Genomic DNA, 16801 nt, shown 5'->3' with positions numbered 1-16801 from the left:
AAAAGAACAAATTTTTAGCCCAGGGTTACTTAAGAAAACAAGGCTACCCACAACATGAAACAGCAGCCAGACCCATATTAGGTCAATGTTAAGTCAATCCTCGTGGGGAGGAAGGTGGTGTGCAGCTCACTAATGCTTTTTTTTTTTAACCTCTTCCTTTTGGACCCCAGCATCTGGTCAAATGCCCCGTCCAGCTCACAGGCGACAGTCCAGCTGCTTGCTGGCTCTGTTACAGAATCGGGGACAATTCTGACTCACAGAGGACAAAAGCTCCCCCAGACAGCAGTGACGCGGGCAGGGGCCCGGCAGAAGCGGCGGGACAAGAACCTACCCTTACTGAAATGAAAGCGTCTGCACCCTCAGACACCCTAAACTCCCACCCCGACTAGGACAAGACCACCCAAGGGACAGGTGTACCGCCTCTCGGCCCTGGGCAGTGAGGAGAACTGCACCCCGGGCCAGCCCTGCTCGAAGCCTCCGTAGAACCTTCGACTCCCTGGATGCAGCTGCCCCAGCACCATGTTGTAAACGGGGCATCTGAGGTTGGAACCTGAATCCTGCTGAGCCCAGGTTCCAACCTGTTACACCACACAGAACCACAAATGCAAAATAAGGCAGAGATGTGATCTCCGTGCTCCAGTGTAGGCTCGCGGACACACCTGGTCCCTGGGACTAGAGGCTTCCTGCACCAGAGGTGGCAGCACAGGGGGTGGGGGTGGGGTCCAAGACAGTCCACAGTCTGCAGGTGAGGAGACTGAGCTGCCGGCAGCCTCGGAGAAGCCTGCTGTCCCCTAGAGCATGGAGCACACCTTCCCACACCTGATTCCCACAAAGGGCCTGAGGTCTAGAAGAGAACGGGAGCAAAGAAAGGTCACCAGGTGTTGCCTAGCTTCTGTCTCACCGAAGGTACTGAGGAACCCCCAAATCTAGCCACTTGAGGAAGGAAGCTTTTGTACAGAAGCAGGATAGTCCGTCGCCCTCCTGAATTATTCATCCTGTGTTGCCTTTCCATTCAAAAAGGTGAACTGTTGGAGGCAGGGAGAGGGGGCAAAAGGTGAAAAAAGGAAAAAGGAAAAAAGGTGTTTCAAATCCCTTCCCCAGTCGCACACCGGACTCCCCACGAAGCGCTGACAGGAAGCGGCCTGCCGTACCTGGGCTCACACAGGAAGGCTGTGTTCTCGCCATCTGCTCTCCAAACAAGCCACTCCCTGAAGGACGGGTGGCAGAACATGCGGGTCTTGTCTCGCCTCTTAATGAGGAAGCAGGAGAGCGCCTCCATCCTCTGCTGGAAGTCCTCCCACCCCTGCTCCCCTTGTATGTGGCCTGCATTAATAGCCTGGAAGATCTGCTCATCAGTCATGGGGTGGAGGGACGCCAGGGCCACGTTCAGAATGGGCAGCGCTCTCTCGAAGGCGGACTGGGTCATGAACTTCATGTTGCACTGCAGCAGATAGAGCTCGGACAGAGACACGGGCACCACCTTGTAGCTGGCGCTCTTGATGACCAGGTGTCCCCTCTGGAAGAGGTCCAGGGTGAGTTTGAGGTACAGGTAGGAGCCCAGGCTCCGCAGCACCAGGTGGCTGCTCACTTTGCCGATCAGGGCGGCGTCGGCCTTGCCGTTCAGGGAGATGTTGCTGAGAATGTCCTGGCTGCTGTGGACCCGGTGCTGGACATAGGCGTGCAGGTCACTGTGAATGTCCTTGTTGTCTGGGAAGTCATCTAAGGAAAGCTTGACGAAGGGCAGCGTGCTTACGATTTCCTGCGGGGGAGGGGAAAAGAAAAAAAAAAACCCACGGCGTCACTCCACAGAGATTTCTTTTTTATGGTAGCTGCATTTCAAACCAGACTCACTAGTTTTCTTTCAAGGAGGATTTTCATGGATTACAGGGACTCATTGTTTTGTAATAAAACATGTAATAGGATAAGTTGAAGATAAAAAGCTTATGTGAAAGAAATCCTGATGCGAGATCGAATCAGTAATGGCTTTCCCGAAGCCCTCGTCCGAAGACTAGGAGCCGAGTGAGACCAGAGGGCCCCAAGCAGACAGCGAGCTGGCCGTACCAGCCAAGGGCGAGGGAGCTCCTGAGGTGACCTGATAGCCATAATCCTTACACTGTACAAAGGTTACACAACAAGCACAGACACAAACCAGCACTGTGTATCTAAGAACACGGCCAAGCACCGAGATAAGAGGCATCCTTCACCATGCATCAGATACTGGGACTACAGAATCGAGCCAGGAAATCCGAAACAGGCCCGCCCCCCGCCAGGCTATGCCCCAGTCCCAGCCTGCCCTGAGAAAGCTGCCTACCTCAGACTTCAGTAGAGCCTACCATCCTTTTTTTTTTTTTTTTTAAACTGCTGTCCTTTCAAAGTAAACTTTGAAATGGAAGTGTAACTTAAAAACCGTAATGGCATGGTGTCATTAATTTTCACAAAGTCAAACATACCTGTGTAACCAGCAGCTAGAAACAGAACATCGCCAGCTCCCGGAAGCCCCACGTCCCCTCCCAACCCAACCCCACCCGCAAAGATCAGCACTATCCTGCAACCTCAGAGCAGAGACGGTTTCGGTTTTTTCTTTAAACTTCCCACTATCATCTCTGAAGAATTAACTCCATGTCCTCACTGAATGTAGTAATTGCAGCAGGCAGGCTGAGTTGAAGCACTCCCATTTTACAAAGATGCTAACGGACCTGTCAGAACTTACACAGCTAGTACAGAAAATATGGGACTCTGTTCCTGTGCTCTATCGATTGCCAAATTCTGCTTCCTGTGTGATAAATGACTGTAAAGGGTATGAATCAAATGGCCAGAAAAACAAACATCAAGCTTGGCTGAGGCCTAATGCCACTTCTAATGAGGAAAGAAAGAACCCAAATGCTATTTTTAAATAGACATCATCATAAAAGGCAAAAATAATGTCTTTACTAAAAAAGGACAGGGGTAGAGGGAAGGAGTCAAAGGTTGTTAAAATGTAATTTAGGGTTCACATGAGGGGAAAGATAGGGAAGAGAATTTATTTATTTTTTTTAAAAGATTTTATTTATTGATTTGAGAGAGAGACAGTGAGAGAGAGCATGAGCAAGGAGAAAGTCAGAGAGAGAAGCAGACTCCCCGCAGAGCCGGGAGCCCGATGCGGGACTCGATCTCGGGACTCCAGGATCATGACCTGAGCCGAAGGCAGTCGTCCAACCAACTGAGCCACCCAGGCGTCCCGGGAAGAGAATTTAAAAAAAAAAACCCAACACTCTATCTGGCTGCATGAGGTAGCTCATGCTCAAGTTGTATGAAGAAAACGGACCTTCTTTAGGCCTTAAAACTCTTTCCTCTCTCTCTTCAAAAAACAAAAACAAAAAAAGCAAACACAAAGACCCACTGCTACCTCACACAAATTAATTAGCAGCAGAGCTGACACTTGCATTTTGGAAGTGGAGGGACAGTGCCATGCTAAGAGGAGACTTTCCTGACACCCTGATTCATGTGCCTCAGATAGTAAAAAGGTTCTGGTTTCACCCACTTGGGGCTCTGTGGACTAAATATTTCAAAGTCCTAATATAGTTTTCAATTCAGCAGCTACATGCTTTATAACAGTTAATGTTGTTAATCACACCATAAAATTTAGGTATGGGGTCTTGGAAAGAGATCTGAGACTTCTTTCTTACCTGAAAATTCGCTCTTACAGTCACAATCAACTTCAGCCAGGCAGGAAATTTAGAAATAATTTTGGTAATAAATGAAGAAAGCGTATCTCCATAGTCAGGCTTATGAAACTCAGCCTCATTTAAGCCATCTATCAAAATAATGTATTCTTCTTCAGGAATTTTCTGCTCTAAAGGATAAAATAATTTTTTTAATTAGGAAATTATACCTTTCTATAAAATGGCATCACCCAGTGTATTTTAATGCACATTTTAAAGTGTGAAGAAAAAAAGGCTTACATATCACAGAAGAACTGGTTTTCCCAGAAGCCTACTTCTATTAAATTTATAGTTAAAACCAGAGCACACAGCCAAGAGAAAAATCTTATAAACAGTGTTCAGAAACACATTGCGTTACACCCATTGGCAGAATCTCACCTGCATATATGATACCGTTAGCTTTTCATAAACTCCTGTCACGGGTGAGCTATGGCAAAGATAACTAGCACACATGGAGATTAACTCTGGAGAAGACTCCAGGTCCTCCCCACAGAACCCTCTCAGTGGATGTCAGAGAATAAAAACAGACCCTCAAAGGCAAAGCACCCTGGCCCAAGGCACACAGGCAGCCCATAGTGAGAACCTCTCTTTTATAGACTTCTAAAACAGGGCTCTTTCCCATAAGCCTCCCTCTAGTTTCCCATTTATTAGCACCAACTTTCTGCCCACGAAAATGAGGAGAAGTGATGACAGATCTGTTTCAATCCCCTTTTCTCTCGCAGAAGTGTTAATGCAGGCAGGTAAACTCACCCACAGGTGAGGGACAAGGAGGAGAAAGGATAAGAAATGCAGAAACCCAGAAGAGCACTGACATCTCCTACCTTGCTGGATATTTCAAGGATGAAAGAAAGAAAGAAAGAAAGAAAGAAAGAAAGAAAGAAAGAAAGGAAGGAAGGAAGGAAGGAAGGAAGAGACAAATGGAGAGAGAAAGGGAGGGGAAGGAAAGAAGGAAGGAAGAAAAAAGAAAGAGCGGGAGGGAGGGAGGAAGGAAGGAAGGAATCAAATGAACACTTCTAGAAAAGCCTTTAGGTTCAACTCAACTGAACCGAGGCGCTGAAAAAACATATGCTGGCAAGTCGCTCAGTCGAACAACTTATTCCCCTGCTAGGTAGGAAGGAATATGAAATATGCAGGCAAGAGTTTCCAGGGCGTAAGTCCTCTAAATAACCTATGGTTACAAATTAGCTACTTTGGAAATGAATATTCAACTGTGGAGGTAATTCTTTATTAGAGGTGTTCCTTTACAACAACACCATTCAAGAAGCATGGAAGGGCTTTGCGGAGGTGGTTCTGGGGAAGAGAAGGAGCTGTACACAGATGCACCCACATCCTCCCCAGGTGCCCACCCTCACTCCCAACCAAGACCTTTAGAGGACAATCCTGGGGGCTCCGGCCTCCTAATGAGAGAGGAGACAGAGAGAGAGAGAGAGAGAGAGAGAGAGAGAGAGAGAGAGACTGCTCCGAGGTACCGTTTCTTAGGCTGGTGAGTGGTTCCAGCACCCCCCTCCTGAAGGCGGCCACAGGGTCCTGCACGCAGGACCTGAGGCTCAGCACGCTCTGGAGCTGGGGCTCCTTTATCAGGAGGTCCCTGTAGGCAGCCAGCTGTTGGGACCGGCAGAGCAGGGCTGCGATACTGTGCACGAACTCGGGCACCAGGCACGTGTATGTGTTGTCGGCTTGGCAGTAGTGGTAGGCCACGACCTAGGCAAGAAGCACGGCCATCAGTGTCCCCTTCCCCCGCATCACATACTTCCTCCCAAACCCCAACAGACGCAGTGTTCCCGTCCACCATGGTCTCAAAACATGTCTCCTCTATTCGCCAGCACGGAGTCATGATTTAGCTTAACTGGTTCTGCCATTCTTTCATTCACATGCTTTGCCAACTTCCGGGCAGACTTTTAATTGCAGCCACAAATCCATCTTGATTAGCACTAAGATCAGTACACCTTACTCTGTACGGAAAACAAAGGAATAAAACTCATTCATAAAACCTGAAGCCTACCCTGGCTTAAATCAATGCCAAATAATCCCAATGTATTCAACAGTGGGAAGTGCCCTAGTCAGCGTGTTTCTGCTTCGACAAACAGCATCATCTCCTTGGGAAGCTCATCTGCGGCTCCCCCAGACCAGGTAAAGCTGGCGGCGAGGGGAGCCCTGCTGAAAGTCAGAGCTGCTGCTTTTCCCAGACCGGAGGGCCGGGCAGCCTGGCTCAAACCCTCGGCCCCCTCCCCGAACCTGACACGCTGGAGAAATTCAACAGCAGCAGAGTTCGAAGGACCCAAATCAGAAACCACCAACTGTCTGCCTGTCCTGTCATTAAGACCTCTTACCTGGGGTACTCTATCACTATTTTATCAAGAGCTCCATTTTTGCATTATTATGCGCAATTACATCTGTTTTAAGATCCCTCCTTAAATTCCTTTCTCAGAAGCCAAACTAACAAATCTCTCTCTCTCCCCTGACTCCTCTCTCAGGAAGGCTCACCCAGGACAGGAGATTACCTTCGAGGCGAGGTACTTCACGGCATCCTCTCTTGGTCTCTGGTTCTCAGGAGCATCAGGCGCAGACCCAGGGGGTGTTCTAGCTGTGTTGGTAACACCTGCAGAAGAACTCGGTGAGAGCAGTGGGGTGGCAGGAAGATCCTGGGAGGAATCCAAAGCTGCAGAGAAAGCGACCGATCTCATTATTACAACATCAGAACAGGGCCTTGGTGAGACACTGAACATATTTCTTGATTAGAGGCAGAGAGTATTTTAACAGGTAATAAGTAAACACGGTCCCAAATGCAAAGGTCCAAAGGAGGACACAAGCATCCCTCTCAGTCTTGCCTCCCATCCACCCAGATGCCTTCCTGGGAGAACTGCTGTTTCTGGTTTCTTTTATTAAATTCCTTTTGCTTTTAAAAAAAATCATACTTGGGGCACCTGGGTGGCTCAGTGGATTAAACCTCTGCCTTCAGCTTGGCTCATGATCCCAGTGTCCTGGGATCGAGCCCCGTTGTCAGGCTCTTTGCTCAGCGGGGAGCCTGCTTTCCCCTCTCTCTGCCTGCCTGTGATCTCTGTCAAATAAATAAGCGAAATCTTAAAAAAAAAAAAAAAAAAAGCTACATCATACTCTTTCACGGTTCACTCGTTCCTGTGTACCATGTTAGAGACACTTTCTTTTAATAGGCTTATTTTACATAAAATAAGACAGGACTAGTCAGGTATTTAACTACTATATCCCATATTTAGTTTTTAAGCCTTTGGTAAATCCAGCATAGAGGGCACAGGCTGTAGAGACCAGGAAACAAGAGAACTATGCACAGACTCCTCCTGGCTGCTTCCACAGCCTGGTTTTAGGACCGAAACTCCCCAGGACACCCGATCAGGCCTCACTGCCCACATAAAGAGGGAGACAGGCCCTACAGGGAGAAGACCAGGGAAGGCTTGCCTTACCCCAGGGGAGGGAGGGGGCGTTCAAACGGTTCTCCCTCCCACATGTGCCGGCAGATCTGAACCAGCAGCTGGAAGGACGCGGGGAGAATGGAGAAGGGATGCCTTTCCAAGCCATGCCCTCCCTCTGCCTTACACCCCAACCTCTACTAACCGCATTAAACACGCACATACTTTTAGGCGGTGAACCAGGGCTGCTGGAAGCAATCTGCCTCATGCGGCTTCCGTGGCAGCTAAGTGCCACCAGCTTAGAAATGATGGCTGTCTTCCCAAAGCCCACGTTTCCAACAACCACGGCGCCTCTATTTTCTGTCAGTTCTGTGTTCCTCAAGTTTTCTTCTATCTGGTGAAAGAGCCAATCCCTTCCCACAAACACAGAGTCTGTTGTTATGCTTGGTACTTCAAACAACAGGGGTTTCAACAAAATGTCCTGTGGCTTGTAGGGAGCAAATCGTGCTTGGGGGGGAAAAAGAGATAATTATTTTAGAAGAATGCCATCATTTTATACACTTAAAAACTCAAGTTAGCATTGCTTGTATGTTATACTTAGTACTATATAGTCTTTAATTGTAAGCCACCAGGGATCTGTAAGTGATTTCAATCTGGTTCTATTAATACTTCTGTCATATCTCATTTATAATCCCCTGTGGGTTTTACAAAGGGTCCTATTAAAATGACCAGATAGTTCTGTCCTCACGACTCAGGACAGACGCACAGAGGATTAGAGAAAGCGATGCAGGCGGCCAAACCAGGTCTCATTAGTTTGTGTGAAACAGTATCTAAGACAGGTCTCTTCCACTACCATAGGAGGCAAAGGGAAAGGCGTCTGCCTGGAGACAGGGCCCCAGCTCTCATCGGGCCGTGATGACGAGAGACCCCCTCGGTGAGGCTGAGGACCACCCGACTGTGAATTACAGGAGGTGGCCAATGGCTCATGGACCTGAAATAAAGCTGATTTTCTGTTGGTGACAAGTGAGTGTCATCCAGTGCGTGTTAAATTACCCCTCACTTCAAAATAACATATTGCAGAATTATTTTTCAACTGCAGAAATGACTTGGTCACAGATTTTTAAGGAAGAAGCCCCGAACCATTACAGAGGGCCTCCCAGCACACCTAACAGACCCACTTTCAGCACGCACACGTCATGTTTCTAAATGAGCTGACTTAAACGCTGGTCATCACAGATCCTCAGTGTTGGGTGAACGCACTCATGATATCCACGGTCCCAGCAGCAACAAAGGTAAGTACCTTTAACTTCCTGTGCCCTACCTCCGGCTGTATTGTGCCACGGCAATCTAATGGACGTTCGAAGAGGGGCATTTCTCTGCCCGTCTAAATAACTCAGATCTTCCAACTTGGTGGAGCTTGTCGCTGAAATAGTAAACTCAAGTTTAGTTTTTTCAAAGTTGATTTTAGTATCATACCCAAACTACTATCAATCATAAATCACTTAGCACTAAGCAACTGTGTTCAGGCTTTCAACAAAAATGACTTCAAGGTAATTCGGTTTTGTTTGCCCATGCCAGCTTATTTTTTCTGGCAGGGAGGTTAACTGAAAAACGATAAACACCAAGTGTTCCTCATTCTTAACGTTGTGGTGCTAAGGTTGCCGGAATTCTGCATCATTCCTGGGAAGAGACAGACTTCACCAAAAATGTTTACGAAGGAACCTGACCCTCAAGCGTCACTCAGTGAGGCTGCAGTACTACAGCAAACACACAGCTCGGTGCTAGAGACTTCTTGGACTTCTCCGCAGCTCCGGAGAGCCTTCCGGGGTTGCTGGATTCCAGTCTTGTTAATTAAATGAGCAGAGTTTGCAGTTCAATCCCACAGAGCTTGAACACGAAACGTCAGCTCCCGGCTGGAAAGGAGCCATGTGGATTTCATCGGAAATAAACATATTCCCAAACTTCAGATTTTTATGTGTAAATTATATACTATACTATAGGTATGCATTTTTTTAAATTCTAAAAGGAAGTAGTATTTACCACTGATCAAATCAGTAAGACTCAGGGCACACAGGTACCCATTAAAATGCATTAAAATCTGCTTGAGCATACATACCAGTTGGATTATAAAAACAATCAATACAAAATAGTGTTGCTAATTCTTAGCAAATCTTGACAATAAATACATGATACATGTTTTTGCCCAAAAAGAAAAAAAAAATAAGAAGAAGAAAACCTCCTCTTATTTGCAGATACAACCCAGGCCACAATGAGAGAATTCTCAATAAAATTAGCCTAATTTGCTCATGGGTTAAGTGGCCCAACATAAGGTACCGCTGACCCAAGACATAGAGTTCTCTTCTGGGACATAAGCACAGGCATCATTTGAGAGTAAATAAGTGGGGAGCAGGAGTTGACTTCCAAGGGTGAAGGCTTCCAGGGACTGGTGCAATCATTGGCGGGACCAGGTTTCGATGGAGAGAAGTCAAGTTGGGCCATCTCTCTGCTGAAATCCTTCTGGCTCAGAGCATCCAGCCACTGGCCAGCACCACCTGCTCAGTCTGGGTCCTCCCTATTTCCCCTCCTGGCTTTCATCCTTTTCCTCCTCACTGTTAACAGCCCCCATGCCCCACCTTGACTCCTTCATTCAACAACACCTGCGTGGCTCCCAGCTCTGGCTCTGTGGTGGCGTGTCCCCCCTTGCCGTGTTCCCCAGACGGCAATCCACCACACGCCCGGTCCCAGGAGAGACATCTGATGCCTTGACTTCACAACAGCGTATACTTAATGGTCCAGGATCCTTCCGGTGAATAGCCACAGTTCATTTACACTTATGTCAACACCCCCCCCCAGAAATCTCTCCCCTGAGAAAGATTCAACTAATTCCTTGGGCAGGACTTCTAAATGAACCCAATTTCTGGGAATCCAAAGGCAGCCTCTAGCTTCTCTCTGGGTCCTTTACAACTAGGTGTGTGAAACTCCCCGGTGGGCCACTAGGACCCTCACCCTGGCTCCTGACACTTCCACCGCCTGGAACATATATTTCTGGGCTGCTGCCTGAGACCTGGGACCCTGACCCAGGCCTCTGCAAATGCCCCTCTCCTCAATACGTCTTACAGTGAACGTGCCCGCATGCCGGCGGCTGAGGGAGAAGGAGCAGCCACCACTGTAACCTATAAGCCAAGTGCAGTTCAGAGCCGGCTCAGCCACGACGATCTGACCTGCCACTTCAGCCCTGGGCAACTCAAGGACACCTGGAGCCTCCCAAGGGTTTCCCATTTTCCTTCTTCTGTTGACCCCTCAGAACACAACATTCAGTTCATAATCTCGTGACAACTGGAAGGATTAAGAACATGAGACTCTATAAAGGCTTTGCAAAGAGAGGATCGCGATGGAGCCTCAGCTGGACCCGGATACAGGAGATGGTAAGGCTGAAAACAGCCCTGCTTTGAGATTTCCAGTCACTACATCTCTGGCTCCCAAGTATGCAACAAAGTGGCCTCACCCACTCTGCAGCCTTCCTGATTCTCTGTTTCAAGCATGATTAAGATGCAGTGAAATGGAGTAGCTCGGAGCCGGTGCTGCCAGCCAGGATCTGCGGGCCACCTCTGCTTCCTAAGCTGTTGTCAAAGCCACTGAGAGAGACAAGCTGGGACAGCGGAGCTCCAGCCACCTGCTGGGCCCCTGGTGCGCTCCCCTGGCAGAGCAGGCTACTGGGACCACAGCCTGCCTTCCCACACGTGCGCACAGTAGGTTCTCAGACACAGAGACTCACTTCCGGTATTTAATAACAAATGTTTTCAAAGTCTCAGCTGGACTCAGGGTCAAGAAAAAAAAAAAGCAATAATTTTATACTGCAATAAGCCTGCTGCTAGTAAACCTACAGTTAATTTACACACTCACTGCACACATACACACACGCACACTGCATCTAACATCTGAATGAGAAAGACATTTCCGGATGCTAAGGAGGGGAGAGGTTTTTAGGGGGTGGGTAGGGTGGAGGGAGAAACAGAAGGAAACTTCCCTAAACTGAGCAAAAAGAAACACCTGTTGAAACACCATGTCCTAACATATTAAATGTAAATGCCATAAAGTCTAGGCAATTTCATGAAAACTGGCTGGTAATTCTGTTTATTGGTTTCTTGGAAAACTAAATACTGTGTCTATGATCCACTTAGAAAGCATTTCAAAAGAAGAAAGAAGTTAGTAAAAAACAACAGAACCTAATCACCCAACTTCTAGATTATCTAAGATATCACTTTAAAGCCTTCTCTTCTGTTTTCTAACAAAGGAATGAGGTGTCCATGCCGCACATTTGATGTGGTATAAAGTAATAATCTGAATGTAGCATTTGAAACCAATTCCACTCCAACAAATACCTTTACAAAGAAAGTCTTTCTACAGTGAATCCCCAAACCCAGCCAACTTATTTTTATAGTCTCTGACATAAGAATTTTATTGTACTAGACACAACAGTGAAGAGATAACCACAGTTCTTGGTAACAGGCTCACTGACAGCAAAGGCTGGCAACCTCAGGAAGCTGTTTCCATACTCTCAACCCCCAGGGGAGGCCAGAACCCCCAGGGCAGCTGTGGACAGAGGCTTGGCATCCCCGTTCCTTCACCTGCCAGTCCTTACTCTGCTCTCATTAGCCCAATTTAATCGTTTGATGTTCCCCAAATGCCAATTTATTTGTGTTTATGTGGCTCTTCACATGCAAATACTTCCAAGGGATTGCAATAATGGTCTTGGACATATTATTTTAATCCTTCCAACACTGAGGGTTGCCTACTGCCCCCTCTGTAGCAGCTGGCCGCCTCATCACTAGAAAAAGTGCTACATACAGTCTACACAACCTGAATCTTTTACTCTTTTCAACGATATGTGGAAAAATCTTGCCATGACTTCTGACTGAGGTTTGGCTTGAGGGGGAAGGAAGGCGGCTGTGAAGGCTCTCCCAGACTCCCAGCTTCTGAACAGATACCATGAGGTAAGGAATTCGCTTGTTTCCAAAATAAGCTTTTAGCTGATAAAACTTGCAACACAGAAGAAGTGAGCCAACCCATTAGGCCAGGCAGACACAGCTCAAACCTGGAGGTAAAACCCTCCCATTCCACAGGAGGTCTAGCTCCAATGCACACATCGACACTAATGAATGAGCACAGCAGAAATCTGAAAGCCCTGCTCTATAATCAGGGCATTGTCCTGGAAAGGCTCAGCTCCTACCCATTGTCGCCGCACATGGCAGGCCACATGAAAGAACATCAGGCAGAAACATCACCCCACATGGGGGGGCTTTCAACACTAGCGATGTGCTTACTAATTTTAAACCAGCTTGGCTAAATTGAATACAAGTTTGCTATTTTGTTGAAGTCAATAAAACTATCAAGTTCTGGGATCGTACATACGAACCGTTCATCCTAACGAGGTAGTCGCGGTATAAAACGCCTTGGGTGTGTCATACCGTACAGTTGGGAGTGGGGGAGTGGTAGGAGGGCATAAAAGCTTTTGGAAGAGCCATCACTGAATATGAATAACGCTCCCCAGAACTGCTCTCTGGCAGACATGCCAAATCCCTCTTCTGGAACAAGGCCATTTACATCCTTTGAAAGTGAATTAGAGCTGCCTCTCCAGACTTTTCCATTAGGGCCATTTATGTATCAGCTGCTTCAGAGTTCCACTGGGGGGGGAAAAAAAAATGCCCCACAACAACCAGACTGACCTGTCATCTCCCCAAGAAGCAGTATAAAAAAAAAATTCTTTGATGTAGGGAGAAAGAACCTGGGTCTTTGTGTTAGTAGAGAAGTTTTAAGTGCTAGGTTGGAGAAAAAGAAGGACTGAAACAAGGTCATCTTCTAAACTCAACCCAGGAGCACGGAGTTCAAAAACTCAGGACCATAAAAGCCGTCAGCACAGCTCAGAACCAGGGTTCTTTTCTTCGCCCACCCCACTGCTCTCCCCACTTGGTGAACACTCACTATCAACCGGGAACAGTCGCCCCTTTTTGGGTCCTCGTCTCGCTCCAGCTGCCCCATCCCGCTGAGGGGCACCTGCCTTGCCTGCCTGCATGCCCTCGATCGAGAAACCTCACTTGCACCGTGTAGGTTTTAAGCTGTGAGCTCCCTTGTAACTGAACGATACAGAGAGCAGACCTCCCATCTCTAGGATGCGCCTCAATTATAGAAAAGTAAGTTTGAAAGCTGGATCAGAAATTCCTGGAGCTGATATTAACAAACTAATTCTAAATAAGGATTCGTGTTTACCAAGATGTAGTAGAAAGTTATGAATTTACTCAAGCTTAAAATATCGAAAACAAGGACAAAGTTTTTGGCACTTTCTTCTTTTGTACACAAAAGAACAGAAGATTCTAAATATTAGTTTTACAGAATTCCAGAGTGGAAGGATCACTTAAAGACCATGAAGGACAGTCTTATCATTGTTACAGATGGGTAAACTGAGGCCTAGACGAGGTAAGTGCCCAATCCACGATCACAAAGCTGGCTTGTGTCCGGATGCGATCCCCAAGTAGAGACAGTGAACATGGGGCACCTCGGACCCAGAGAGAAAACCCTCCTGGAGAGAGGCATGGCCTTACCTGCAACTGAGTTGGGCCGTGGCATTACTAGCGAGTTGGAGCTCTGAGAATAAGGGACCGGACCATCTCCAACTGAGGCTTCAGTGTCAGGCAGCACGCTCTCCGCTGACCCAGGGGTTTCCTCTTCTGCCACTGGGGAGCAATTATCTGCCCTGCGATCATGAAGGACTCCTTTCTGTACCCCTAACCTTAGGCTTCCGTCCTTATTCCATTCCAAACTGGAGCCACTCCGGTCATCATTTTCGGATGAACTTGTAATGGTGGCTGAAATGAGAGACCAAAATACTTTGAAGGAGGCCAGGCTGAGCTGGGGCTGTTCAGAGTTAACATAAGCACACTGCCCTCCCCGTGATCAATGGAAACTTTTCTGGTCCATGCAGATTTTTATCAAAGTATGTTTCAAACAGTATATTTTGGTAAATTAGAGGAATGTTGCTTATCAAGGAAAATAAACTAAGGCATTCTACAGGGGAGGGAAAAAAGCTGGTAAGAAAATGAAAAAGCTGTCCAAAAGTATCCAAGAGTTAACAGTAAATCCATGTAATTTAGAGATGATGTATCCGTCTTTTTAACAAAGATAAACTGCTCACAAAATTCATATCTCATTAAATTCCTCTGAACCTATAAATATCTTTTCCCAAATTAGGGGACAAGGCGATAACAATGGTTAATGCAGAAAAGATGGAGGAGAAAATCTATAAAAACAAAAATATAAAAACAAAAATTATAAAGTCAAGCAGAGAATTTGATCCTCAGATTTAAACTTCATAACAGCTGTTCACGATCAACCAGAGAAGAGTGACTTTATTCCTTTAACAGCATGGAGTGGAAGACCTCCCAGCACACACAAAACAAGCATGGCAAGGGATGCTGGACTGCAGAATTATAACTTAATCTCTAAGAAAGGAAACCAGTATGGAAAACCTTCTTGGCATAAGAGGAACGTGAAGCAAGAAGACAGCAATACCCGCCCTGCGTGGCTTCTACAGACAGCCACTTCCAACTTAAACACCTGAGCCCCTTGCAAGCCCAGGTTACCATGGACCCAACACTGGCTTGTCCTTGAGAACAAGGGCCAGTCCTCTGATCCCTTTATGTTCCCTGCTGGGATCCCCACAGCCTAGACCCTTAACAAAGACAGCCAATGGGATGTGGCCAGAGTGTGTGGAGAACTCGGCCACCTGGATTAAGCAACTTCATCAACATGACCTGATGACACACTAGCAGCAGGCTGGTGAGTCAGCTCCAACAGCCTGTTCTCCAGAATCAAAGGGTCTGAGTTTTGTTTTGTTTATTTTTACGATACTCTTTAAAGGTTTAGCAGTAAAGACAAAACCATTTCCTCGCTGTGACTGCAGGACTTCTGTCACAGTTCCTCCTGCGGCTCCAGTCTAGACTCCTTATCCACTGCTTGTCTCCCTCTTCAAAAATCCTTCCTGCGTGCTAAAGCCTCAGACAATCTCCCTCCAGCCAACAGCTCCCTTTTCTGAGCAGCACAGCACCTGGCACACACTAAGCGCTCAATAAACATTTGCTTAGTCAATAAATAAGCAAATGAACACACTTCTCTTCCAACCGTGGTCAGAGACACTACACTTAATTAATCTCATTGTTGTGTATTCAGGACTTGATATTCTGTCTCCAGCCAAAAGCTGAGACACTGGGATGGGCCCATCACCGGTGTCTGCCATTACTCCCAACATTTCCAAGTGTCCTATTAACAGTATTAAAACTAACTTCTCCATCTCTCTGGAATCAGAGTCTTGTGTGTTTTTTTTTCAGTGGACCATTACTATGAGCGTAAGTATAGCAAGAATGACTCTTTCCACCCTGAACATGCTGGCGGTGGTGGTGCCAGCAGCCACTGATGTCTACTTAAGGTTACTACACGTCAGGGACGGTGCTAATGCTTCACAGTAATAGTCTAATTTACTAATGAGATCATTGCTTATTAATAACGATTGAGGGTAACCTCCTTAATAAGTTGTGACTGTGACTGTTACAAGCCTTTCTTTATAAGTCCGGTGTTGGGGACTCAGAATGCTTTTCCCACAGACCTAATTAGTTAGGTTCCCAGGCTATGCCAACATCTAAGTTACAGGAAAAGTGTCAGAGTGAGGATGATTTGTTTGGTTTTCTTTTGTGGCGGTTTTATCTGGGGGCACATACTGTTAAGGGAAAAAACACACAGAAAATCGAAGTGATGTTTCTCTGCATTCACTTTCCCTCAGTGCCATGCACTGCAGGGTCCCAGCCCCAAGAATGGGAACCTTGGGTCAGACCTCAGGCAGTGGGAACAGGAACTGGGACTTCCTTACTGCCTGCTACAGTCGCAGCAGCAGAAGCAGCATTCTGGAACGGGGATGGCCTGCTCAGGAGTCCCAGACCACAGGGACGAGCTGAAGGTCCTGCTCCCACCACACATGCCCAGGTACTGAGGAGGACAGTTGGGTGGGGGGGGGAGGGGGCACCCAGCTACAGAAACAGGAGGGAAGGCAAGTCCGAGACAGGGTTGCTGTTTCAAAAGGAGGATTTCTACTAAATAGGAGACTCTCGCAGACGCCCTCGTGATGTTCAGCAAAGACACACATTGCACTGTGCAGGTAGGCGAGCAGCTCCGAAGCCGCAGGCCTTCCTGCTAAGATCGCCCCACTTCATGATGTTCTGCCCTGCCATCTGGTGCCAGAGGCAGCCCACACGGCTGGGAGCCCACAGCGTACTTTCCTCTGAGTTCAGGCACCATTAAGCCCTGATGCAGACTCAAGGGGCCAGATGAAGACCTGACACGTTTCCCGTATGACCCAAGAAACACACTGAATAGGGCAGCTCCACAATCGCCAAGAAAGGGAAGCTGGTTCCTGAAACAAAGGACAGGCTAATCAAAAATACCGATTTTTCTTCCTGGCTACCAAATTCCAACTCCTCATCAGGTTAACCAGTCACCTCCAAGTTAACACACACATGCACAACTAAGGCAACGTCTTCAAAATGATGGCTTCAGAAAAACAAAACAAACCTCAAAAACCGACGTGACATTTGACATTTTCTGGAGACTCCAGTCATCTTTCAAGTTCCGTGACAACTGAAACATTCTAACATTTTATTCCATAAATCAGTA

General features: G+C 47.1%; 1 protein-coding gene across 7 annotated transcripts in view; it reads right to left on the bottom strand.

Annotated features, from left to right (window-relative positions):
* TANC1 (tetratricopeptide repeat, ankyrin repeat and coiled-coil containing 1) overlaps positions 1 to 16801 on the bottom strand; it is a 239731-nt gene that overhangs the window by 46578 nt on the left and 176352 nt on the right. For 4 of the 7 annotated variants that reach the window (XM_032857876.1, XM_032857871.1, XM_032857875.1 and 1 more), the window contains 7 exons: positions 13684 to 13947; positions 8385 to 8507; positions 7310 to 7591; positions 6203 to 6360; positions 5171 to 5402; positions 3666 to 3832; positions 1152 to 1759 (listed from right to left, as the gene is read on the bottom strand). In XM_032857876.1, the coding sequence (XP_032713767.1) occupies positions 1152 to 1759; positions 3666 to 3832; positions 5171 to 5402; positions 6203 to 6360; positions 7310 to 7591; positions 8385 to 8507; positions 13684 to 13947 (1834 nt within the window). The remainder of the gene's footprint in view (positions 1 to 1151; positions 1760 to 3665; positions 3833 to 5170; positions 5403 to 6202; positions 6361 to 7309; positions 7592 to 8384; positions 8508 to 13683; positions 13948 to 16801) is intronic. The other 3 variants (XM_032857872.1, XM_032857873.1, XM_032857874.1) reach the window with 2 other exon arrangements.

This window comes from Lontra canadensis, unplaced genomic scaffold (assembly GCF_010015895.1).
Source record: "Lontra canadensis isolate GAN:19392208 unplaced genomic scaffold, GSC_riverotter_1.0 scaffold13, whole genome shotgun sequence".
In the NCBI taxonomy this organism is placed as follows: Eukaryota; Metazoa; Chordata; class Mammalia; order Carnivora; family Mustelidae; genus Lontra; species Lontra canadensis.
The sequence above is the reverse complement of the archived record's forward strand: the minus strand, read 5'-3'. Positions and strand labels throughout refer to the sequence as shown.